This window comes from Phragmites australis, chromosome 2 (assembly GCF_958298935.1).
Source record: "Phragmites australis chromosome 2, lpPhrAust1.1, whole genome shotgun sequence".
Taxonomy (NCBI): Eukaryota; Viridiplantae; Streptophyta; class Magnoliopsida; order Poales; family Poaceae; genus Phragmites; species Phragmites australis.
In genome coordinates, this window is record NC_084922.1 from 25,516,973 (window position 1) to 25,543,799 (window position 26,827).

Sequence of the window (26,827 nt, forward strand, 5' to 3'; positions counted from 1 at the left end):
GAATTTAGTAGTAATCCATCCAAGGAAACATGAACAGCAAGGAATGATTTTACTTGGTGGTCTAATTGTCGTGCACGTACTCTTGTAATTGGACGTTGTATGATTTGAGGATTATGGGCTCATCATGATTGCAAGCAATCAAGACTCTGATACCTACCAATGGACATCTTGATTTGGATGAATCAGGTAAATCGATTGACCAAAAGGTTTACCATTCTATAATTAGGTCTCTCCTTTACCTTACTGCATTTAGGTCCGATATTATGTTTAGTGTATACATGTATGCTCGCTTTCAAGCTAATCCTAAAGAATCTCATCTTAGCGCTATAAAAAGAATCTTGAGATATCTTGAGCATACACGTAGCATAGATATCTTGAGCATACACATAGCATAGGCTTGTGGTATCCCAAAGGTGCTAGTTTCCTACTCCTGGGTTACTCGGATTTGGACTTTGCCGGATGCCGTATGGATTGTAAGAGTACTTCGGGTGGGTGCCATGCTAGGGCAGTCTCTTGTTTCTTGGTCTTCTAAGAAGCAAAATCTTGTAGCTTTGTCTACAACGGAAGCCGAATATATAGCCACTGGAGCATATTGTGCTCAAATCCTTTATATGAAATAAACCTTGTTAGACTTTGGTGTTCATTTAGAGAAGGTTCCACTCCTTTGTGATAATGAGAGTGCCGTAAGAATTGCAAACAATCCTGTTCAATACTCTCGCACAAATCACATTGATATTCGCCATCACTTCCTTAGAGACTATGTGGCTAATGGTGATATCTCTCTTAGTGGTGTGGTCGGAAGATCAATTAGGGAATATCTTCACAAAACCTCTAGATGAAGCCACATTTAGTAGGTTGCGAAGTGAGCTAAAAGTTATAGATGCTTAAAATGTCATGTGATGCCTTTGTCATATAGATGCATTTATGATAGACATTTGTCTAACCTTCTCAAGATAGTGGTGAACCTGGGTTTTGCTTGAGACGGTGGTTCCCTAGTTTCTCTCAAGGCATGTTGTTGGATTCACCATGAAGAAGCTTGAGAAGGGAAGTAATATGACAAGATAGTTTAATTTATGCTATGCATTCACATTCTATAAAATTTGCACTCATGTTTAAATTCATGCACTTGATATGCATTGCATGTGCATTGGCGGTAGAGACCACAAAGGAGAATATCACTCTTTGAGAATGTTGTTCGCTTTCTATGTAAACATACATCTCTATAAGTGTCATTAGAAAGATATAAGTGCTTAATGTCTATTGAGTCATGTCCTAGTGAATTTAAAGCTTTAATCTTTGAATTTATAGGCAATATGGCTCAAAAATTTTCTTGGAGTTTTCCTCCTCTTTCTTTGATTTTTATTGCCTATTTTGAAATTATTATAAGATAGCCTTTTAGCAAATATTTGAAAATGAGTGTTTCAGAGGGTGAGATTTCACTCAAACTGGTCCAAACATGTGTTTTTGTTGTGTGGTTGTTTGAAGTTTGGACTCAGAGCAAGATTTTAGTTTAGCAGAAATCTTTCCTTCTCATCGGATGATACAATGCTCTCTTGGTTAACCTCAACGGATCATCTAGTGCTTGGTTGTCGGCGTTTGCTAAGGTCTCTGGAAATCTGTCCAGTGCTCTATAAAGTTGGCTTCACCGGACCTTTCGATGTTCTTTTCAGAGCCAGAAAAATCTCAGTGGAACGAAACAGTCTGGCAAGTTCAAATATTACTTCACCGGACTATTCAGTGTGCTTATTGGAATTTTTAAGACAAAATGGTCCTGTGAGCATATGGTCAGACGTCGAACTATCCGGTGTTCAGATTTTAGCGGAGATGCAAAATTTCAGAGGTTTTGTTAATTGGTGTGGTGTTTTGTCCAGTGCTCATTCTTGTCATCACCGGACTATCCGGTGTTCATATCTTGATGGGACCCACCTGTCATATGTCTCTCGTTCGTTCGGCCGCTTCCTTTCGATCCGACGCCCGAGCGCAACCGCCACAGCGCCGCCCCTTCTCCGTGCTCCTGCTCTGCCACCCGAGCACGACGCCGGCCGCCTCCTCTGTTGTAGCCACCGCCCACCTTAGGTGCTTAAGCCGCCACCGTCCAGCAATCCTCAGCACCGCCGCCGCTAGAACTCTCAGCGCCGCCGTCGCTAGAGCTCTCAGAGACACCACCACCGCTAGTGTTCGCTGCCGACCAACCGGAGCTCATCTCAAGTCTCCAGATCAACATCTTCTCATGGTGAGCTCATATTCCGTCTAGTTTTCCTAAATCTTCAAACCCTAGCTCAAATTTCTTCAAATTCACTCAAATTCATGCAAAATTCAAGTAAAATTGTATCAAATTGCTTCAATTAAGGTCATATACTATGCAATTGGACTTCAATTAGTGTCGCAATCTTGAATCCCTAGCATTTTCATCTAAATTATCCACAAATTAGGGCTTAGGATTCAAATTCGGGCAAATTTCATTCAAATTTCAAACACCCGAAGCTCTCGCTCATCCATATTGCATATTTTGATCTTCTAGATGGGTCGTGAGCGCCACAACAAGAGCAAGGCCATTGAGTAGCCTAAGAAGAAGAAAACAAAAGAGCAGAAGGAGTGGGATCGGGCGATTGCAGCCGCCGATGCCCTAGTTTCTCAGCGAGGATTGCGGATCAGGGGCACAAATATGACTCTGCCGTGTCGGTCCACCCGCACTTGTCAGGCAGCCGGGTTGGGATCGACTCTGTCCGGCTAGGAGAGCCGGAAGAGAGCTCGTCAGGAGCCTTAGGGAGAGTCTGAGTCAGAGCAGACAGAGGAGCCACAACCTTAGGGGGAGATTAGATTATTGGACTTGACCTCTTACAAGTCCCCCAAAATAAAGAAGCTCAGATTTGTGCCGATAGACGAGTGGTTTACCCCCACAGAGGGATGAGGGGGTCAACCCCAGGTTCTGAACTATTCTCTAGAAGAGCTTTCATGCTTCTTATCTCAGGAGAAGAGTCAGTCTGAGTGTTCACAAGAAGATTAACTGGCATTATCTTGAGTTGGCAGCTGGTGGAGTTGATATGAGAGCTCACTTTGAGTCTATTCTTGGACTAGCTGAGTTGGTATCTAGAATGAGTTATTATGTTGAGGATTGAGTGCGAGTGTTCTATGCCATGGTCTGGATAGCACCTGAAAGGAACTTCATACAGTTTATGTTCCAGGGTGAGAGCTACAGACTCTACTGAAACAACACATTAGAGGTGTTGGGTCTTCAAGTGAGCTCCCGATCATTACACGAGGTTGTTCACCCTCACGCTCAGCCACCCCGCCGTCCTCTCATTGGTGGAGTCTTTCTGACAGATGATGAGATCCGACCGATCTTCAGGCCGCCTTTTTCTCCAGGATCATAGAGAGTGCCAGATATGCTGATTCTTGAGGCTAAGGCATTACATATGGCATTGAGACATAACCTTATCTCGAGGATAGGATATGGAGAGGCGATCACCAATTTGCAGCAATGACTGATACTTTCCATCCTCACTCACCAAAGATTTGATGTGGTTGATTTGATCAATTGTGAGATTGAGGATGTGATTGCTGAGGGGATGACCATGGCTAGACAATAGCCTTATACACATTTCATATCCCACATGATTGCACATTCGGTCAGATTCCCCCAGTTCGTCCAGGGCTACAAGCAATCGCCTAAACATTATAATGTGTATGATCCCACAACACCTTCAGATAGGTGACGAGGCCAGCGTACGATGTTTCATGCTCAGGAGCATATACCAGCTAATGTTAGAGAGAGAGCAGCAGCAGAGGGTTAGGCCCTTCCAGCGATTGAGACAGCGCTCCCGCACTCATTTTACTTGAGTGACAACGACTCGGATTCTTCAGATCTTGAGTTCTTCCCATCAGTTGCTAGGTCACATGATGCTGAGGTTGGAGGGTCTTCTCAGGCAGTTCTCACTTCTACAGTTCCTTTAGCACCTGAGACAGCGACCTCTGTAACCCCTGTTGCATCGCCGTCTGAGTTTATTCTTATTCTTCAGCAGATGCAGCAGCAACAGGTAGCCTAGGCAGAGCTGCAGGCCAAGCTATAGGTAGACATGCTTCGGCAGTAGGAGCAATAGCTCATGATGATGCAGTCACTCCAGCAACAGTAACAGGCTACCTTAGAAGCTCTTCAGGCCGATCGAGAGAACAATGACCGCATGTTCACGTTTATCTCTGGATGTCTTGGGTCTCTTTTTCAGGCATCAGGCATATAGTTGCCAGTTGCTCCTCGGGCTCCAACCCCAGCCTCTAGTCCACTCCCGGGCAGTGTCAGTGGTCTCTTGGGAACACCATGTCAGCATTCCCTTTGTCACCTCTCTTCAGCACTGGTGTGTTTTCTCAGTCTGTCAGGACTACGACAAGGCCAGTTCTACCTTCGTTGTCTACTCCTATGAATGGCGCTCTTTGCTTTGAGGACTCTCCATAGCCGACAATGCCTTCTCAGTAGCCATCTGTTCAGACTCCTCCAGTTGTTCAGAACGCCTTCGAGGAGCTCGATGTAGCACTGCAGGAGATGGCTACTCAGGGTACTACTACTACCAGCTCGACCCTAGCTACAGTCTCAGAGGCACCATCAGAGTCAGCTCAGCCTCCTCAGCCAGCTGTTGACCCCGCAACTATTGAGCTATCAGATTCAGATACAGATTCAGGCCCACAGTTCGAGGTACGACCGTCTCTAGCATCACAGACTTCCTCTTCTCCTCTGGCTCCAGATGTTTAGAAGTGTGCTCTTTTTGGTGCTTAGATGCCAAAGGGGGAGAGAGTCTAGGTGATAGGGGGAGTCTTTTGGAGAGAGGTAGATGAGTGACTAGTGAGCTTTCTAGTTCATAGACTTAGTGGGAGCTTGGGTAGTATAGGGTCAGAGTGTTGGATCTTCATGGATTTTGATGTAATGACAAGCTATTTGATTCTTAATCGATGTGTTTCACTTGTCATTGCATTGGGTTTCCTTTCGTGCTCTATTTTAATTCTTATTCTACTAGGATGATAGGTTGTTCTAGTGCTAGGTTTTCTCTTGCTTAATTGTTATATGCCGTTCAATGCCTAGTATGATAGGGTGTTCTTCAAATCCATTTCCTTATTCCTATTTGTGTTGTCATCAATCACCAAAAATGGAGAGATTGTAGCATCTAGGCCCCTAAGTGAGTGGTAAGTATTTCGGTGATTAATGACAACCGTATTGTTGTGACTAATGCATATGTTTTGAAGGGAATAATTTTTTTTTACTTCATAATGATTCAATGGGTTTTCTTGGTACCTCATGAAATTCTATTGGTCGATCAAAGGACATTTGAGTCAAGATTAAGGATATTCTAGTTCTAAGTGTCACAAGGTGATGAAGGACACTTAGAGTAGACATAGATCTCTTTTTGTCTTTTGATCGTACTATAAAGGGGGGCTAAGTGTTGTAACTTGACCTAGTTCAGTCTAGACATAGTTGGATACACACTTGCGAAATTCTAGCACTAGGTAGCTCAAAGAAACCCATGCATGAGAAGTTGAGAAGTTAGAACTCAAAGTCGATTTAATTGGACGAGGTCCAGATAGTTAGTTCTCATCAAATTGTCCGGTGCAAGAAGGATTAAACCCACTAGAAGAGGTCATTTTCCTTAAGGAGTTTGAAGAGTGGCAGTCCCCTTTCTCCTAGCCTCGAGATGAACCTACTCAGAGCAGCAATGCATCATGTTAGCTTCTGAACCTCTTTTAACCTGCTCAGGGATCGCATCTGGTCGATTGCCCTGATCTTGTCAGGGTTTGCCTCTATGCCCCACTAGGTATGAGGAATCTGAGTAACTTCCCTGACGGAACTCCGAACGTGCACTTCTCTGAGTTCAACTTTATGCGGTACTTTCAGAGATTGTCAAATGTTTCTTGGAGATTTGCGATCAGGTCTGTCTTGGTTTTGCTTTTGACAACTACATCGTCTATGTATGCCTCGACGTTTCTTCTGAGCTGTGGTCGGAGAACGATTTGAATACACCATTGTTAAGCGTCACTGATGCTTTTTAAGCCGAAATATATTTTTACATAGCAAAAGACCCCAAGGGTGTAACAAAAGCTATTTTTTTTCCTCATCTTCCCTATACATACTAATTTGATGGTACCCCGATCATGCATCTAAGGAACATAATAGATCACTACCGGTAGTTGAGTCAACCAGCTAATTGATTCGGGGAAGTGGGAAAGATCCTTCAGGCATGCCTTGTTGAGGTCGGTGAAGTCGACACACATTCTCCACCCAACATTGTGCTTCCGGACCATGACTAGGTTAACCAGCCATTCTGGGCACTGCATGTCCCGTATGAAGCCTACTTCGAGGATCTTGTCGATCTCGTGACAAAATGCTTCCTTTCGGTCAGCTGCGAACCAATGCGCTTTCTGCCTTACTGGTCGTGCGTCAGGTCGCATAGACAGCTTGTGCTCAATTACACCCTTGGGGACTCTGAGAATATTAGATGGACTCCATGAAAAGACATTCACGTTCGCCTGGAGGAAGGTGATGAGCGTGAGTTCCTATTTGGAGTCCAGGGTGGCCCCTATCTGGACCGACTTGGTTGGGTTGGTGTCATCCAGACTCACTGCTTTGAGCCGATCGTCGGGGCTAGCGACGATATGGACTTTTTTCGGCCGCCCTCTAGGTTCCATGGTCAAGGGATGCGACCCGGGAGTCAGCTCGACCATGTCGAGGCTCCTCTTGTCGTAGTGCAGGGCTGTCTTGGAGCTGCCATTAATGGTGATGGCCCATGTTGGCTCAAGGATTTTGATCACCTGGTATGCATAGTGGGTAATGGCCATAAACTGGGTCATCGCTGGTCGGCCTAGGATCGTGTTATACGCGGTCCCGAAGTTAGCCACATCGAAAAGGACTCTTTCGGTCCTGAAGTTTACCAGAGAGCCGAAGGTAACGGGCAACTCGATTTGCCCCAGTGGCTTGGCCGAAGTGCCCGGAGTGATCTCGAAGAAAGGTGGGGATGGCCTTAACGAGCTTCTCGAAATATGCAGGGCATCTAGTGTGTCGACAAAGAGGAGGTTGACCGAGCTTCCGGTGTCGACGAGCACGCGGCCCAGACGGATATTCTGCACCGTGGGTTCGACCACGATGGGGTAGCGACTAGGGTGTTGGACGCACGTGGGGTGGTCGGCTTGGCTGAAAGTGAGCGGGACCTCTGACCACTTCAGGCGCAGGCTCGGGTCTGATGTGGTAGCCCACACCTCCCGGACCATCGACTTGTATTCCCTATCAGATTAATATGTCGCGGTGCCTCTGAAGATGCAATGGACCATATGATCAGCCTACTGGTACCCCAGTGCCGATTGGACGGGGGCGGCCCTATCCTTATCGTCATTGCCATGCTTGTACTTGCGCTCTCCGAGCTCCTGGTCGATGATGCCTCGCACGACCTTGCATTCGGTCTGGTCGTGGGAGTCCGTACGGTGGATCGGGCAGTAGCCCTGACCCTTTTCCCCATCTTTCTTTTTGAAGCGTCAGCATCAGCGTGTTAGGCCAATTTGTTCGACCGCCAAGACTTCAGGAGGTCCGGTCTTGCGCTTGCTCTTCTTGTCCTTCCGGTCGACCCCTTTGGCAGGGTCGAGCCGTTTGGATGCATGTCGTGGCCTAGTGACGATCTGTCGCTCCCGAGCCTCGGCAGCCTGCGTGCACTTATCCTTGAGCTCGAAGAGCTCGATTGTGCTTTGGATTACCCGGGTGGCTAGCTTCTTGACCATTTTCTGGTCTTTGACCCCTGTTTAAACGCTATGATCACAGATTCTCCCATGATCCTTAGAATGGTATTCCGGTGTTCAGTGAAATGCTGGATGAAGTCATGCAACGACTCTCATTGTCGCCGCTGGATCTGATATAGGTTGTCCTTCACCCCTGGTCGAGCATAGGTCCTGTGGAAGTTAACGACGAACTGGTCGCATAGATCCTCCTAGGAGTGAACCGAACCGCGGGGGAGGTTCATTAGCCAAGAGCAAGCGGAACCGATCAGGGCAGTAGAGACATAGTTGTCCATGGCCTCCCTCAGCTTGCACCATGGTGGTGTAGATCTGCAATAATTCTTCCGGGTTGGTCGAGCCGTCATACTTCTCGACTAGGACCGTTCGGAACTTGTTCGGCCAGTGCACTTCACGTAACCTGATAGACATGGCATTACACCCTGTTCTGTAACGGGGAGCCACTCGTTGTTGGGCGGCTGTGCGTGCCTGGGGAGAGAAACGGCAATCTCGGGGTCCCGATGAAGGGGTGGAGCTATCTAATGCCTCCCTACAGGGGGAAGGCATGCAGCAGGGCTACTTGCCCTTTTCCTGCTCGCGCCGAGCCCTATCCTCCTACTCTCTAGTGGCCACCTAGCCCTGGATCACGCCCCGAAGGTCACATTGGCGTAGAGAGTTATGCAGGTCAGAGGGTTGGCTGTTCTGACGTGGAGGCGGTCCGCGAGTACTCCCCGTGGTTGGGGGAGCACGTGACCTATTCCACCGTGGGCCTCGTTGTGACCCCTGACGACCAAGACCCTCGCCGGCCCTTGTGATAGGCACAGTGCATGTTGACATGGTCTGGCGCCGGGTAGTCTTGACCAAGAGGGCAAGATCACGCAGCCATGGTGCCACAGGCAAACCCTCCGGTATAGATACCGGTGGGTGGCTGAGGAGAATCTGCAGGGTCTGCAGGTTTTGTGTCAGCATCATGGTTTCATAATCGAGACACTGGGTGTGGAGCGATGATAAGTCGCGAGGTGGGGAGCCCCCGGCGTTTAGGCGGTACGATGGCCTAGGCGACGACGTCATCGTGGACTATGCTCTATGTAGGGGCTCCTCAGGACAATGTTGGGGATGTGGGGGTTATCTTGAAGCACCCGCCTATCCAGCACTATGCTAGTTTCCCAATGGGCGTAAAACCAGGGGTTCGCCACCGACGTTTGAGGCGTTTGGGCCTTCAATGCCTCCCGCTGTATGGTCCGCCATGTAGACCTCACATTAGGTCTCGAAGCTCTCGGACTCCGGCTCGGTGTCCCATGCCTGAAGCATTACAGGTTCATCCGGGTGGTACCCCATAACTAACACCTCGCGGTGGCTGGGGTCCTCGGAGCGGGACTTAGCGGTTGCTGTGGATTCGGCCATGGGCTGCATGGTCAAGTTTTTTTTCAAACTTGTTGAAACGACAAAACGCGCTCCCCTACCTGGCGCGCCAAATGTCGAGGATAAATCCCTGACAGTGATTCTGGGGGTATACTGGACAGTGGATGCGTGGGTGGAGTTTCAGGAAACAGGTGTGTGTGTTTGGTGGGCTAGGGGACACAAAGAGTTATACAGGTTCGGGCCTCTAAGAGGATAATAGCCATACGTCCTGTGTGTGTTATGAAGGATCTAAGTTGATTACAGATGATGCTTTTTCCTAGTTTCATGCCCCTTCTCTAGGAACGAGGCCCTCGTCCCTTTATATAGTAGGAAGGAGGAGGAGCACTAACATGTGGATCCAAATAGAAAGAACTCTATTCATCATAATATCTAATCCAAATTATCATTACGGAGGACCAGGCGTGCCTACTTGCTTTGAGGGCACCATGCGTCTAGTTGCCGTGCGTTTTAATGTCACAGGACATGATAAGGTCCTTTTGTGTCGACTCCATCCACTTGCTTGGTCGGGCTACTAATGACGTCCCATCCGTCGTGCGCCACCGTGCCGGCCTGGAAAGTTCTATCCCACATCATTTAATGCTACAGGACGGGATAATACCTTTCTGCGCCAACCCCGTCCACTTGCCTAGTCAGGCTGCTGACAACGTCCCATCCGTCTTGCGCCGCAATCCCAGCCTGCAAAGTTCTATTCCGCAGCATTTAATGCTACGGGATAGGACATTGCCCTTCAGCGCCGACCCCGTCTACTTGCCTAGTTGGGCTGCTGACAACGTCCCATCCGTCAAGTGCCGCCGTATTTAATGCTACAAGATGTGACAATGCCCAATTACGTTGTGCACGACTTCATCCTCTGGTGCTGGCGTTTGGGGAAAGAAAAATACTTGAATGGATATTAGCAATTGCGCTCTAAACAGGTTGCGTCAAATCTGGCCCTACGACCAGTGTGACTGGTCGTGGGTGTAAGCGATGGTACAGAGAGACTAGTCGGATGGACGTTAGACTGGTCGCTGTAGTCGCACAATCAACCATACTTTGGGAAATATGCTGCTCTAGTTGTTAGATCTTTACAAAGTCCGTTAGCTAGAATACCCTTTTACTTAATATATTGGAAATAACGGATAATACACACAGTGGAAATTCATCTAATATCATTTATCAGGATGGCAAGGCAAGGACAAACGTCTCTCCGGTCCTCCATGATTTTTCCGGACTGTGTTCCGGGTGAAATACCAAAACCGGGTCGTAGTCCCAATACCAAGGGCATGCGACAACGACCACAAACTAAAAAAAAAATGAAATAAAGTTGTTCTGACTCATTCGATGGCATGTAAGCGATGTAGACCGAACAAAATTTAGAAAGAAATCTACAGATAGAAGCGAATGGATTGCATATGAATTATTAGGGAAATTTTTGGTGCAAGATGGTAAATAGGCGCAAACAGTGACTATCGTATGTGTGATCCTGCTACTGTTGATTCCATCCTATTCTCGATAGAGAAATTATTTTGTGATATTTTATGGTTGTATGGGGATTTTCTATAAATCAACCTATCGACTGGTGGGATATTAAGATCAACCGTGACTTTTAGATAGAGATAAGATAGACGGTATTTACTATTTACATATTTACACTCCATTAGCTTATTTGTACTAAAGATTTTTTCGCTTTATGTTTGTATATATGTATGTAAATGCTAATTGTTGTTTATGACGGCTAGCTATTCCGTTGGCTGGACATATGCGGGGCAGGACTGACGGACGACCGGCGGGATCCAACCGTTGGATCGATCTCGCACCGTTGATCGAATTTGACCGGCCTTCTGGGTTGCTTCGCGCGCATGCATGGATCCGACTCCAATCCGCGACTTTGACCGCGGCGACTATTCCACCCTTCCCTAATTTAACCCCCACCAACTCCCACCTCTTTCGTTGTTGTCGTCGTCGTCCTCTTTCGTCCTCCCCTGTGTATATAACAGCAGCTCATTTACCTCGCTGGTCGCCAACTCACTCTCGCCGCCCGCAAGCACCATTAACTAGCATCCTCTCATCATCTCTGAGTGTGCTGTTGGCTAGCTATCTCGGTCAATCCATGGATGAGGTGTGGTGCGACCTGGACCTCCAGCTGCAGGCCAACGACATCGCCGGCCTCCACCGCGCCGCCGCAGATGATCTCCATGACCCCTTCTGGCCAGCACTCGCCGAGTACGTAACGCACGTCCCCGCTGCTACTTCGATTCATTGGTGATTTTTGGTTCATTTGTATTATAGTGAGTATTTGATCGATAGAGTTGATCAATTAATCATGCTGTTGTTGACCCGTTGCTGGTGGCTGGTTATGATTGTTGATGGACTCAGGTGCGCTGCGAGCTTACTCGCCGGCGACACTGCGTGCTTCGGCGTCGCCGACGTCGACCTCGCGGGCTCCGCTAGCGACATGGTGGGCATGGACACGAGTGGCTTCTTGGCCGGGGACGACCACAGCCTGATGCAGCAAGAGCCAATGTTCTCTTCGTCGTCGCTGTCGTCCAATCGGTCCCTCTCCATCGACAGCGGCGGCACCTCCTCCTCGCCTTTCTTCTTCTCGCCGTCGCACCTCGCGGCGCTGGCCGCCCCGCAGGACCCGTTCGCCAGTGCCTGCGGTGGCGGGGACGACGCGGCTATCACGCGGGCTATGATGGCCGTCCTCTCCTCGGCGTCCCCCTCCTCCTCGGAATCCTCGTCGCCGCGCGGGGGAAACCATGGGGACGTTAAAGTGAGGAGCAGTAGCCTCGCCGTGACGACGGCGGAGAAGGCCGCGTCGCCGGCCAACGCCGGCGGGGCCCTGCAGCAGCAGGAGGAGGCAAGAACGGAAGCGGGCAGCAACAGCAACCAGGTGTACCACATGATGTCCGAGAGGAAGAGGCGGGAGAAGCTCAACGACAACATCCAGACGCTGAGGTCACTCCTCCCCCCGTGTTCCAAGGTATGCATCCGTTCGTCCAATCTCCATGGCTGCATTATCATCATTTTCATAACCTTTTTACTGTTGATTAACAACTAGCTAATTTCCCGCGCTAGATTTATAGATAAAATGTGTTTGCTATACAACTCTAATGCTCAATGAGAAGCCGCGCCTAGCGCAATTGGTCAGTGTGCGTTTTTGCATCCACGACACCAGCGTCTGAGCCTGCTAGACACCGGTTCTCATCAATTTCACGGAAAGATTTTCTCTTTCTGTATTTTCCTAAAAAAAAAACACTAATGCCCAATGTAAAAATTTGTCCATTAGTATTATAGTCTAGCTCAATAAAATAAGTTGTATAGATTATTATCGGACTCGACCAATGATATTATCTATAGTGTCTGTTGATATACGATTGGACAGTCGAAAAGAGCCAAGAAAGGTATGCAAAGTCCTGTTGTCTGTTTTTTTTTTAAATTTTTTTTGCCAAAGGTGACTTGGAACAATTTAAGGATAGTGTTGTTTAGTTGCCCGACAAGGACATTGACAAAGGAAGGTGGTTAGAAGTGTCCACAAGATTGGATTCTTAGAAAATGTGCACAAGCTGAAAAAGGTCCATATGCATGGAAGCTTCCTAAAGGAAGTACACTTATGGAGCTAATTAGTACCTGACAAACAATGCCATGCCATGATTGGTGAATTAATAAATTGCAGGAGCTGGTGAAAGCTTTCATAGAAGTTGGCATACTAGCAAATGAGAATACTTATGATATTGTGAACATTAAAAATTTGTAAACGACAAGCACCTACAACAAGAATTCAACATCGCGAATAAAAGGTGAGCAAATCAAATATCTGTACTACATCAGAACATGCAGCCAAATTGATTACAGAAAATATTAGAAATTAAGGGACTTCAAGTTTATATTAGAAAAATAATTCTTTTTAAATATTATTATAATAACGTTATCTTTAGGTACTCCTAGAAAATGATATATTTTGGCTTTTTGGCACATATAAAAAGATTGAAATATTTTTATGATAGTTAAATATTTGACAACTTGCAAAGTAAGACTTAGGAAGTCTTGGGTATCGGCTGGTCAACAGTTCCTCTTTACAAGAAATACATCAGCAGAGGAAGGCGATTGGAAGGATCTTGCCGTCTAATGTGGTCCACAAATATGCAAGGTGCCGAGGAAGAAGCGCCAGGAACAAAAAGTCCAAAATAAAAGCTTAAATAAGTTGATGAGAAATCTTGAATTCTTGAAAAGGCAAACAAAGCCACATCATTTACACTACTTTACAGTGGCGAGTGGTTGCCACGAAACAACCTGTCTGTTGCCTGGATTGAGCATCAACTTGGATTGTCCTAATCAGCCGAGCAAAAGAGATTAGCCACTAGGTGAAACATCCTTTCATTGAAAATGACAATTTTGACGCAACGAAAATGACAGTGCTTGAGCTTGCATTTGTCGTCTACACCCCATGAGGTCGCATTTGGAAAACAAAGTAGAGGGGGTACACAATTTCCAAAATAATTCCAATGGAAATCAAGCTCAAGGTGCATGCTTTTGAAAATTAATGTTGTCAAAAGAAAATAGCATGAGAATTTATGCTCACCAGTAGAACAAATTTTCTTTTATTAGAGAAAAAACACTCTTGTACTGGTGCTTAAACACGCCACCTTACCTTGCACGTACGTCCATTGCAGAAGGACAAGACGACGGTGCTCATCAACGCGGCGAGCTACCTGAAGATGCTGGAGTCGCAGGTGTCGGAGCTGGAGGAGAAGAACGACAAGCTGGAGAGGCACGTCCCCCGCGAGGGCGAGGGCGAGGGCGGCGCCGCGGCGGCGGCGGCGCACCGGAGAGCCAAGGTTCGGATCAGCAGGGCGCCGTCGTCGGACGATCAAGTGGACGTGACGGTGATGGTGATGGTGGAGTGTGACATCGTGGACCTGGTGCTGCACGTCCTCGAGTGCCTCCGGTGGATGGGAGGGGTGAGCGTGCTGTCCGTCGACGCCGACACCTACTCGCCGCAAGTGCTGCTCAAGGCCATCGCCAACATCAAGCTGCAGATCACGGTATGTCCGAGTGCCATGGCACGTCTGAGTTGAGCGAGCTAGGTCTAGTTTAGAACGAACAGGAATTCCACGGGACTGATACCAAGGGATAATCGTCGGTTGGTCCAAACTTATCTCTAAACGGATAACCACAGTACATAATTGTCCAAGCTGAAGCAGGTAACCTTGGACTATACTTGCAACGTCACAAGGATATATAGCCACGGGGCTCGTACCGTCGCACATACACACGGCACCTCGCGGAACGAGTAGCCCGCCTGACGTCTGTCTTTGTGATCACTGCAGGACGGCGACTGCTGGAACGAGGCGTCGTTCCACGAGGCGATGACCAAGGCGGTGCACGACGCGACCTCTTCTGCTCCTTCCTCCTGCGCCGCCCCGGCCCAGGCCCCGCTTGTGGTCGCGGCCTAGGCACCTCGGGCCATCGGTTCTACGTATTCTACTTGCACAGGTTGGTGGCGATTGGTGAAGCGACCGGTTCAGTCATCGACACCTCGGCCTCGCAGCCATTGTAGAACTTTGAAGCGGTAAAACGTACTAATCAGCTCGGTTAGGAACCCTGTGTTGCCTGGGCTGCGACCCCAGAGGTTGCAGATGATGCCACTTGGAGGTTAAGGCGTTGTGTGATGCATGGTTAGTGTGAGTAGCATATTGGGCTCTTCTCGGCGCTTGCCACAAGTTAGTGGAGGAATTTTGTACATAGGAAACTAAGCTCTCACGAGCAGTTCATATGAAGAAATGTGCACACATGAAAGGGGCGTTGTATTACACCATATATTTGCATTAGTACCGGCACAAAACTTCTCTTAGTTGTTACAAAATGTTGGTTTCATGAACCAGACGGGTGCCTCACCGGGTAAGGATAGGTAATCTAATCTCAACCCGGAAATATAAACAAAATTTTACACAAGAGCATGTACACTTGTGGACAGAGTTTTTGAGATGAGGAAAAAAAAATGGATGGAACGAACATAGTTCCTTTCTTATCGTCAAAGAGCATAGAAATTCCTAACCGAAAAGAAAACAAAGGGCAGGGAAAAAATGACATACAACATGGCAGGCAATTGCCATCTCTTTACATTAACATATATCCTAGTGTGACTAGATACTTGTGGTCGCATCCCAAAGCCGAAGAAGACCATTGCGACCGCCGCTGCAGATTCTTTTCCTATCCAGGTCTGATGCTATACATCTCACCTGCAAAGGGGAAATTTTAAGACATCGCAAAAGGAGGAAATGTACAACTGTATTGCATGATTATAAGAATTCAATTTTGACTTCAACATGATGGCTTCTCATATGATGAGTGGATGTGCACCTTAGCTAGCCACGATCCTATAATATGCTATGCCTAGCCTTCTACCTTCATACGTAAATGTACAAGTATATCAAGCAGCTCAGATCTTAAGCATACTGTGGACTTATAACGATGCTTACAAAATGTAGATTTAACTAACCAAAACATAAACATCGTATAACGAGTATACATGAATCATGCTTGGTTAACAATTGATTCAGTACAATATAAGTCCACAGAAAAATCCTACGAGCATTTTCAACGGATCGGTTCAAGTGTAGACCATTCTTTCTAAAAGCAGGCAGTTTTACTAGGTGTGTATTATAATCTAATGGGTCATCGATGACTGCAACCTGGCTCAACACTGCAGTGCAGCTTTTGCTATCGTGCCAAAGACGGGGGTGTAGGGGAGTACCCAAGAGGGGAAGCACTGTATACATTAATGCATATGGGCAAGGATTGAACTGAACAAAGTGTGGAAGTTCAGATGAGATGAATACCACTGCAGCAGCTTTCTGGGGAGTTCTGTAGAGCTGCCATCCTGCAACTTTTGATGCTGCATTTGAGAAACCACCAAATCTTTCTTGTGGTCGATGGAAAAGAGACATAGAATTATCAGCAGCACCAATTCCTAGCCAATGATCATTGGCACTAATGGACAGAACGGATGCTGTGTGAAGTGTCAAATTCTTCACACATCTTATTCCTCCTACAAAAGATAATGAAACAATAGAGTTTCAATCATCGCTTCACCATATGTAAAACTATATTTATTTATTTATATATATATACTTGATATACAGCAGCTAACTGACAGTCTGTATATAAACCATAATAGAATAAGATGGCCATTCAACAAATATAAGTTAGTTGTAAAGAGCACCCTATAGTCATGCGAATTAGACGATACTTGCAAGGATTGAACATTAGTAGTCGCAGGCAGGGTTAAACTATTTGGATTTGAAAAATACCCCCCATCAGTTTCCGGTAACTGGCTGTTTGCCAGACCCTTAACGGTCCAATTTATGAAAATTAAATATTTCTCCAAATTTCTTTAGAAGTTTCTACAAATTCTATCTCAAACAACATGTCTGGTTGAGTACTTACAAAATCAAGCAAAATACACAAAAAAAAAAAAAACCAAAATAAAGAGGTGAGCTGGGTGGGAACCGGCCAGTTTTCTGTTTTCTCCAACCCTGGTCACAGATAGGCATAAATATATATATGCTCCACGATACAATGTATTGGTGATAATGGCAAAAACTAGTAATATGTCATGAAGTCATTGGGATAATGCAATGATGATAAATTGCAAACCAATACTAAATAACCTGCTAGTAAGTCAATGGTACAGTTCACAGGAGCTAAATGTCAGTGCTACTGACGTTGAGCTGTTTCCAACCCTATATAATTTTCCATCCATCAAGATATAGGTAGTTATTGGTAAGATTGGATCCTCAGCGACTATGAAAGCTATTGCTATGACACAATTCACTATCTCTAGACTCTGTGGATAAATAGCATCCCAATGATGCGTAGATATAAGATAAAAAAGCACCAATTTCCCTAAAATAGGCACAAAAGCGTCAACACACTATAGCATCTAGTATTATTTTTACAGTCATTAAGACCTCACCTTCATTTTCCCAAAATCGTATGAGCCCATCAGAGGAACCTGGAAGGTTGATCAAGAATCAGAACAATATGCAAGATGTAGAGTATGTTGGATATATATAGCCACATTTCAGACTGCTTGTTCCTACAATGAGATATGGTCACATACCAGTGATAATTCCTTTATCTGAAGGTGAGTATTCAACACATAGTATGGGGCCAGCATGGCATGCTAACACAGCATCACATGTTCCCCTGTTAAGGGACCACACTCTAGCGGTCCAATCATCACTCCCGGTTATTATAGTCTCCCCAGTCATCCTCATCGATCTTTAATCAACAACAATTTAAGTCAGAATCACACATGCATGCTCACACACAGATGGAGTTCAATTCAACATAGACAATACCTTATCCACTTTGTATGCCCCTGAAGCTTGAACATCTGCTTACTGGAACGAATATCCCAGACATGTGCCACCCTGGTGGGCATAACTTTCCAGAATAAATTGCAACCCAAGTTGTTCAAATAAACTTAGAAAAATTTAAGCATCCAAAAACGTGTTGGAGTTAAAAAGGAACATACACATCTCTTCCAGCAGCTGCCAGAATTCCAGTGGAGTCGTCATATTCCATACAGAGAATGGCACTTTGACAGCGACCCACAGTAGCGACACAGGTATCAGTCCGGACATCCCACATTTTTACAGTGCCATCATGGGCTGCCGTGAGTACACGTTCTCCTGAGAGCATCCGCACAGAACTAACCTATACCAATGTTTCACACGAACATACTTAGTAGTTACTTAGTAGTTACTAAGGAGTGGCAGTGGAGATATTGAAATGAAGATACAACTATCTGTAAGATCCTCACCTGTGCCTTATGGCCCTTCAGTTCTTCCAAAAGCTTAAAAGTTTTCTTATCCCAGACTATGACAGACTGATCATCAGCTCCGGAAACTATTTTACCACGATCTGAACTAATTGCTCGAATTGCCCTGCAAATATTGAAGAAATTGAATTAGTGTAGTTAATCTAGACCAAATATGGATAGAATATATCCAGTTGACCAAGTTAAAAACTGGACAATCTACAATATGTCAAGAACAGTTAGGACCAACAAAAAGGGTACATTCTTTGAAGATCTATCCCAACTCAGTTAATTCCCAGAGGTACACTATGTATGTATCAGCCAGAAACCACAGAGCACCTTGCGAACACTTTATAATCAAATTGACAGCTTTGCCCTACGATTCATTAGTACTCTACTACTATTTGTTGGTGTGCCTTGCTGCTAGTCTCTTTCCGCCGTGCCCATCCAAGTCCAATTATTCTCCTTGTGTTCGTCTTAGCCGTACAAGTACATAAGATTCTGCCAAGTCAGCTGATTTTATTTTTTATTTTTGGTTTTGTGGTTGGCCAAGTACCGTCTATTTGGCTAATCTCGTCGTTGATGCGCCTTTGCCCTCTTTAGTCCTTTTGTAGCCGTCTTGCTACAAGTCATGACCAATGGCCATCTTTGTTGTCATCATGATAGTCTCACTGTCTATTCTCTCTTTGGCTTGATTTGACAACATCTCAATATTCTTGTCGTGATCAAAGTCTCCAAAGCAAGATTCATATTTGAAGAGTCGAATGACAGTTTGTAAAGACTTGAGGTATTTACTTAAGTACAGGTCGTGAAGGTAGTACCCTCTTGTGGAGGAGATCGGTTTGTAAATCGACATTGTTCAAGAGTTGCACGCATCGGTAACATCTTCGATATCGGACTTCGGATGTATCATTTTTTAAAGTCTAATGCTTAGTGACAACTCTTCAAATGCAGCATTATTGCATTCACGTAGCATTTGAGGGGGTGTTAAGGGTATAATAGGCAAGGGTATTAGAGTAATCTCCTAGTCCTAGGGCTTCCCTCATGTATGTCTATATATAGTGTCCATTGGGCCTCAATGTATCCATCCATCATTTGTGCAATCTATACAAAGTTAACACAAGCTATTATACTCCATGAACCATATAAACATAACTTTAGTCATTAACACTACGATGCTTGATATAATAGAGGCAGAACAACACCTATAATATTTCGATATAATGGATGGAATTGTTAAATGTAACCCCCATTTAATTGCATATCTTGAAAATGTGCATTTACAAGATGGTGGTTCAGGTTGCATTGATTTATAAATCTCTCCAAATAATTGCAATTATTTACATTCTTGAACAAGTGAAGAGAGGTAATTCGATAGTTACTTTCAATTTTTGTTGTGTCTCAGTCGAGAAATTCTAATTAGCTTATAAGACATTGAACTGCGTTAGGATCATCATTATAGTGCAGTATTTAGTGCAGGTAACCACTAAAATCAAGTAATTTGGATGACAGATTCTACCTAGTATGCCCTTTAAGTGTTGCTCGAAGTTCAGAACCACGCAAACTTGGATCCCAAATTTTTACCTGGAAAATGTACAAAACAAAATAATAACTCAGTGTGCACACCAAAGACGGATCAAGAAATCTTATAGTAATGCAGCATAGCTATTAGTCCTAGAACACAGGAATGGTTGGAACATGACAAATTAACTATATAGCAAGACAACAAACACTATACCGATAAGCTGCACAAGAACTTTTGTTTAATTCAAATGAACAATAAACATAGGCTTTGGAGTTGATAGCATGAAGGTAACAACAAGCATTATGCAGATGCCATCGAAATCCTCAAGTCCAAATAAGTTCTACTCCCTACGTTGCCAAACAGATGTCACTCTGGCTTTCAAGTTCTGTTCTTAAATAGATGCCATTCTACAATTTCGAGGTGGCCTTTTTTTTCATTATGGCATTGATATCTAAATTATAACTTTCCAACCAAATTTATAGTTCCAATGTCATTAACCACTAGTCGCAAATATGGAATTGATCGATGTGTATTTAGAAGGGTATTTATTGTCCCTAAACCCGACATGCATGTGATATATGCATGTCAGAGATGGTGTATTTACTGTAATTAAGCCATTCAAGAAGGGTACTTTAGTCTTTTGCACTATGTGCAATTATATGTAATTCAGAACGGAGGGAGTACTTACATAAAAACAACCACAGTGTTGCTTGAACTTACAAAAATCATGGGCTGTAAAAGACAGATCTATAAATTTTGGAAATAATAATTTAAAAATAAAGACTGCAAATACAGATTAAACTACCAAGCATGATTCAGATCATGGCAGTAACCGGCCGAATACAAGCCATCCTGGCCCATATTTTTTTAAACTATGTTCAATTTACTAATTTTAGGAACAATCAAACATGAATTTGATTGATGGAAACTAACTGGTAACCAGCCCGTTCTCATTTCGAACCCTATAACAACCATTTTACAAAACTAAATTTAGGCAGTATGACTACGTGGTGATGGCAAACGTCTCGCCTCCCGCCTCCCCCCCTCTCCCCCTCCACGCTGACCCATGCCCACACACCAGCCACTCGCCGGTCTCCGCCCAGGACCCGGCGACCACCTCACTGGCCGCCTCCTCCAAGTCAGCGGTTTCTCCTCCCTCCCATGGGTCGCTGCCGTTTTCCCCCCTTGCCCAGCCGTTCTATCCTTCCGGGCGCTCCAAGGAACTGCGATGGCGAGATTCTAGTGTGTCGCCGTCGCCAGCTTCCTCTGGATCTCCTATTTTTCCCCTGCCTCAGAGGTCCTTCAAGGACGTGCTGCTCGCTGCCAAACCGGTGTGTCCTGCACCGATTTCCCCGGCTGTCCCTCCGACGGCGGCAGCGCCGAGTCCTCGGGCCACCCTCCCGGTCGTAGCCCAGAGGTCGTTCAGAGCCGCCGGTGCTGGTGGTTGGGTTTGGCGGCAACGTCAAGTTTTGCCCCGGCGCCCTCACGCACCCCCTCCGCATGTGCGTTCCGTTGAGCCCCGTGTCGAGGTTCCGGAGCGTGAGCCGGCTGAAGAGGGGTGGCTCAGGGTCATCGGCAAGCGGGGCCGCTGTCGGTCTCTGCGTTCCATGCGGCGTTCCTGCCGTCCTGTCCCTGCGGATTTGCGGGGCAGGTGTTTCAATTGTTTCGGCGGCGATCATCGAGCGGCGGAGTGTCGTCAGAAGACTAGGTGTTTCCGGTGTTCTGCCCCTGGCCATCGGGCCCATGTTTGTCCTCGTATCCGGGCTGTCCCTTCCTCGCTGGCAGCTAGGCACCCGGTCTGGGGCAGGCTCTCCATGTCGGGGTATGGCCCCCGGCGGCTGCTTCGCCCTTGCCGGTGTCCAGGCGTTGGGGGTGCGCCTCGTCCGCCCGTCTGGATGAGCACCTGAAGGCAGTGTCGGCCGCGGATGAGGGGACTGAGAGCCGTGGCGGACGGCCGCGCCGCTGGGTCCACCGACGGTGTAATTCTGATCGAGCCCCTTCTGCCCCGACCCCCCCATCGTCCGCTGATCGCAGCAGCAAGGCCGGCAGGAGTCCTGTTGAGACCTCTGGTGCCGGGGATGCGACCGTAGTCGCTTGCAATGACCCGGCTACCAGACCGCGGCGCGTCATCAACCGTTCAGTCGGCATTACGCGCCGTGAGGACGATTTGTGCCGCCGTGCCTTATTCGTTGTGGTGATTGGCCGGGTCGTTCGTGAGAACGAGCTGGTGGCCGAGATTGCAAATTTTTTCAGTTTGAGTGCCTGCAATTTGGAGCTTTGTCGCACTAGATTTGAGGGTTTCTTGCTAATCCTTCCGGATGAAGCTATTGCTGATCTCGTCTACAACGAGGGGCGGCCTATCCCAGTCTTTTCGTCGTCCCGGCTGCATTTCACTAGGTGGTCAAGGTTTGCTATGTCCACCGGAACGGTCATGCCGAATCTCGTCGATATTGAGCTCCGCGGAATCCCGGAGCATGCTTGGGAGCTCTCGACTGTGGAGCAGCTGCTGAATGAGTGCTGCTGGATTTGTAATCTTCATCCAGACACGACTGAAATGCGTGATCGTTTCTCCTTCCGGGTGAGGGCTTGGTGTTCTCAGCTGAGCCTCATCCCAAACTCCATGGAGCTTCTCATCGCTGAGCCACCAGTCGCTGTTGAGGAAGACCCACCGACCAAGCGTTTTCTGGTCTATCCAATCGACATCTCGGTCAGTCCTGTCCTCCAGCCAATGATGGATGATCCTCCTCCTTCTCCTCCGGCCGAGATCGACCAAGGTAGGCGCAGACGCCGGCGTCATCGTCAGCAGGGGGCTTTGCCCGGAGACATCGCCGGCGTCCCTAGCGAGGGCCCTCGTGTTTCGGTGCATGCACGGCTGGGGTCACGCCCAACTGCTGAGCGCCACGTGGATGCTGCCTCAGGTTCCAATTCTGAGTCCCTATGCAATTTGGTCTCCTCGTTCCGTGTGGATCGTATTGATGGCCAGGCGGCTTTCTCGGGGCTCCATGCGGCTGCTTTTGAAGGTTGCCACGACTGATGAGAAGCTAGCCTCTTCGGAAGCCGTGACATTTATTAAGGAGGCTGCTATCGGTCGCCATGACCTGGTCCTTTTGCATGGAGTGCTTCCACCGCCTGCCCCTGCTAATGACCGGGAGGTCGAGTCTAACCGTGAAGTGGCTAACATTCCAGTTGATGAGCCCAATTCGGTTGCTTTCCTGGGTGGCGGGCCTCTTGCTGCCCCTTCCTCTGGGGCCCGCGATGTTCCGCACCCAGTGGATGAGCCCGTTTTGGTTGCTCTCCTGGATAGCGTTTCAAGCCCCCCCTCCCATGGTCTGAGGATTAAGTTGTCCAACGCCAAGCCAAGCCTTGGCGCTGATGCCGGGCTCTGCTGTGAGGTTGAGTCTTGTGTGGTTGAGTCTTGTGAGGTGCAGGACACGCCGGTGTCTGTCCCTGATCCAGAATCAACGCCCCATTTTTCTTCCAATTCTAAAGCCACGCAACAGGCATCTCCTAGGGCGGTTGTCCAGGCTCGGGCACCTACTCTTCGGGTTTATGTTCGGCGTCGCAAGTTATCCAGCACGATCGGAAGTGATGAGCTGGCTATTCCTGCAGCGACGACTCCTCGGCTATCCTCCCCGCGGCAAGCTCATCACAACTTCATAAATCAGCTCGCTTTGAAGACTTCCGGTTTGATCCCAGCGCCTCTTGCTTCAAGAAGAAGACAAAAAAGACTCCCTCCCAGCACTACTCCACGTCGCAGTCGGCGTGTTGCTGGGGTTGGGGTGGAATTTCCGATAGAAACTGAGCCTCATCGTGCCAAAAAACGAGTCATGAGATCGCTGGACCTCATCAGAGGAGATATTGCAATCAGCCAACAAGCTTTGGATGATTATGCCAAGATTTTCACCCAACCGTTAGTGGATTCTCATGTACAAGCACTGGCAGCCTTGTTTGGCTGGACTCCCCCGCTGGTTGGGGTCGAGCCGGCCTCAAGCTATTAATGCTTTTAAACCTCCTTTGGTCGTTTTTTTTGGTTTGGTTCACGATGAATCCATCAAACATCTTTATATGGAATGTTAGGGGCCTAAATTCTTCAGCTCGACGAGACTCGGTTCGCGCCATGGTGGATTCCTCAAGGGCGGACGTCATTTGTCTCCAAGAGACCAAAATGGCTGTTGTTTCTCAGCAGGGGATTCTTTCAATGCTTGGTTCAGATTTTAGCAATTGGGTGGAGCTTCCTGCGGTCGGTTCAAGTGGAGGAATTCTTATTGCATGGCGGAATGGCATTGGTCATGTTGGCAGCAAGCGAGTTGATACTTTTAGTGCCACAATCCAGTTTTGTCCTGTGGATCAACAACCTTGGTGGTTGACCTGTGTTTATGGGCCACAAGGGAATGACAGCAAGATTGCCTTCCTGCTAGAGCTTCGGGATATTCGAGCATCTTGTCTGGGGCCATGGATTATATTGGGCAATTTCAACCTTATCTGTAAAGATGAAGATAAGAACAATACCAATCTTAATCGGGCTATGATGGGTCGGTTCAGGCGCCTAATTTTTGATCTGGCTCTCAAAGAATTGCCTTTGCATGGCCGAAAATTTACTTGGACTAATGGCCAGGATTCTCCTACACTTGTCAAGCTAGACAGAGCTCTTCATTCGGTGGATTGGGAGGAGCTTTTCCCAAACTGCTTGCTGCAAAGTGCTGCAACAGCTGACTCAGACCACTGTCCTCTTCTTCTTGGGCTGAATGTCAACAAGCCTGGAAAGAGGAGATTTCATTTCGAATCATTTTGGCCAAAATTGGATGGGTTTCATGGGGTGGTTGAGCAGGCTTGGAATTCTGTAATCACGTGTTCCTGCCCCATGGAGACCCTTTCTTCAAAATTCAGAGCTACCCTTTCTTCAAAATTCAGAGCTGCTGCTCGAGGTCTGCAGAGTTGGAGTCAAAAAAAGGTGGTTCATGTTCGATCGCAGCTTGATCTTGCTAAAGAAGTTTTGCATCAGCTAGAAATCACGTAGGATAGCCGCACTCTTTCTGTTCCTGAGAATTGGCTTCGGGATTGCCTCAAAAAGCACTGCCTAGCGTTGGCTTCACTCATGCGGTCTATAGCTAGGATTCATTCCAGGATTGGTTGGCTTAAGGATGGAGATGCAAACACAGCTCTATTTCATCTCCACGCTCGTCATAGAAAGAGGAAAAACTTCATATCCAAACTGGTTTCAGATGATCAAGTCCTCACCAGCCATGAGGACAAAGCTAAGGTGTTTCTGGATTTCTATAGCAACTTGCTCGGTACTAGTGGGGACCGGACCAACACTATTAATCTTGATCTGTTGGGCATCGAATCCCATGATCTAGCTGATCTTGAGGCCCCCATTTCTGAAGAGGAGGTCTGGAATACAATCAAACAAACTCCTTCTGATAAGGCGCCAGGGCCGGATGGATTTACAAGGAGATTTTATAAATCTTGTTGGGCGATTATCAAGGGTGATATCATGGCTGCCTTTTCGGATATTTGGAGCAGGAAATTCAGGAATTTTTGGTTGCTCAATAAAGCATATATTACTCTTCTGCCAAAAAGAGATGAGGTATGTCCTGTTAATGATTTCCGACCAATAAGTCTTGTGCACAGTTTCTCAAAACTCGTTTCCAAGCTTTTGGCCAATCGGTTGGCTGGTCGGCTACAGCATTTAGTCACCCCCAATCAGAGTGCTTTTATCAAGGGTCGGTTCATACAGGATAATTTCATGTTTGTGCAACAAACCGCAAGATGCCCCGAATTCTTCTCAAATTGGATATCTCAAAGGCTTTTGATTCGGTTTCTTGGCCTTTTCTCATTGAGGTATTAAAAAAATTGGGATTTGGACCAATTTGGTGTGATTTGATTAGTGGACTGTTGGCTTCCTCCTCAACTCAGATTTTGTTGAATGGAATCCCCGGTGAGGTTATCATGCACCGGCGAGGTTTGCGGCAAGGCGATCCCTTGTCTCCTATGCTCTTTATTTTGGTTATGGATATTCTCAGTCACATGGTGTCTCGCGCTTCTGAACAAGGTTTGCTACAACCTTTATCAACTAGGACAATCAAACATCGGATCTCTTCATATGCGGATGATGTGGTCCTTTTCCTTCGGCCGATTCGTAATGATATTGAACTTATGCTTGACATCCTAAACCTGTTTGGAGAAGCCTCAGGACTGAAAACTAATGTACAGAAGAGCTGCGCTTTCCCTATTCAATGCACTGAGATGGATGTTGCAATAATTCAGGAACATCTACCGTGTGAGCTGCAACAATTCCCTTGCAGATATCTCGGGTTACCTCTCTCCTTGAGGAAATTGTCAAAAACTCAGTTGCAACCTTGTATTGACCGAATTGCTAATCAAGTGCCTGGGTGGAAGGCTGATCTTATGACCAGGGCTGGTCGGGTTATTCAGGTGCAGCATGTAACAGCCATGCTTGTTTACCTAACCATGGCCATTGAGCTCCCAGTTTGGACTATAAAAGCAATTGATAAGATTCGGCGGGGTTTTCTCTGGAAAGGAAGAAAAGATGTCAGAGGAGGTCGCTGTCTCATTGCTTGGGACAAAGTGCAGCGGCCTCGTGAGCTTGGCGGTTTGGGTATTTCTAATCTCCAAAGGCTTGGTTGGGCCCTTAAGATGAGGTGGTTATGGCTGCAGAAAACAGAACCTGATAGGCCTTGGTCCTTTTTTCCGATCCAAGTGCATGAGTGTGTTCATGCTTTCTTTTCCATGGCGATCGAAACTGAGATCGGAGATGGGGCGCAGACTTTGTTTTGGAGAGACAGGTGGTTGCTGGGACAACGAATTGCTGATCTCGCACCTCACTTATTTGCTCTAATTTCCAAAAGGAGAGCCAATAAACGCACAGTCCGTGAGGCTTTAACAAATAATTGTTGGATTCTTGATATCCAAGGTGCTATGACTGTGGGTGTACTAGCCGAGTTTCTTGTTCTTTGGGATCGGCTGGCTGAGGTTATTTTGCAGCCGGGGGAACAAGACGTTCATCGCTGGCGTTTTTCTCCATCAGGACAGTTTTCGGTCAAATCGACTTATGCAAGTTTTTTCCAGGGTTCTATCCTTTTTCAGTCTTGGGAGTGCATTTGGAAATCTTGGGCTCCAGGCAAATGTCGTTTTTTCATTTGGTTAGTGATTCATAAAAGGTGTTGGACTGCGGACCGGCTTGCTCGACGAAATTTGCCTCATCCAGATCGTTGCCCTCTTTGTGACCAAGAGGCTGAAACAATTGATCACCTGCTCACCACTTGTGTTTTTGCGAGGCAATTTTGGTTTAGTGTCCTGAGGAGATATGATCT

At 46.8% G+C, this 26,827-nt stretch overlaps 3 protein-coding genes across 4 annotated transcripts in view; 1 reads left to right on the plus strand and 2 right to left on the minus strand.

The window, feature by feature from the left end:
* Positions 1-6,537: 6,537 nt before the first annotated feature.
* LOC133904322 (uncharacterized) lies at positions 6,538-7,248 on the minus strand. Its single transcript, XM_062345793.1, has one exon. The coding sequence runs from the start codon at positions 7,246-7,248 to the stop codon at positions 6,538-6,540; it is 711 nt and encodes a 236-aa protein (XP_062201777.1).
* Positions 7,249-11,144: 3,896 nt separating this feature from the next.
* On the plus strand, positions 11,145-14,954 carry LOC133905159 (putative transcription factor bHLH041). The gene is made up of 4 exons (XM_062346884.1): positions 11,145-11,364; positions 11,518-12,124; positions 13,815-14,186; positions 14,472-14,954. Exons 1-4 carry the CDS (start codon positions 11,252-11,254, stop codon positions 14,595-14,597), a joined length of 1,218 nt encoding a protein of 405 aa, XP_062202868.1. The 5' UTR covers positions 11,145-11,251; the 3' UTR covers positions 14,598-14,954.
* The window catches only part of LOC133905145 (DENN domain and WD repeat-containing protein SCD1-like), a 37,449-nt gene continuing 25,547 nt past the window's right edge, over positions 14,926-26,827 (minus strand). For both annotated transcript variants that reach the window (XM_062346867.1, XM_062346875.1), the window contains 8 exons: positions 19,488-19,552; positions 17,972-18,095; positions 17,684-17,865; positions 17,508-17,579; positions 17,267-17,427; positions 17,120-17,158; positions 15,984-16,192; positions 14,926-15,383 (listed from right to left, as the gene is read on the minus strand). In XM_062346867.1, the coding sequence (XP_062202851.1) occupies positions 15,288-15,383; positions 15,984-16,192; positions 17,120-17,158; positions 17,267-17,427; positions 17,508-17,579; positions 17,684-17,865; positions 17,972-18,095; positions 19,488-19,552 (948 nt within the window). In that variant the 3' untranslated portion in view covers positions 14,926-15,287. The remainder of the gene's footprint in view (positions 15,384-15,983; positions 16,193-17,119; positions 17,159-17,266; positions 17,428-17,507; positions 17,580-17,683; positions 17,866-17,971; positions 18,096-19,487; positions 19,553-26,827) is intronic.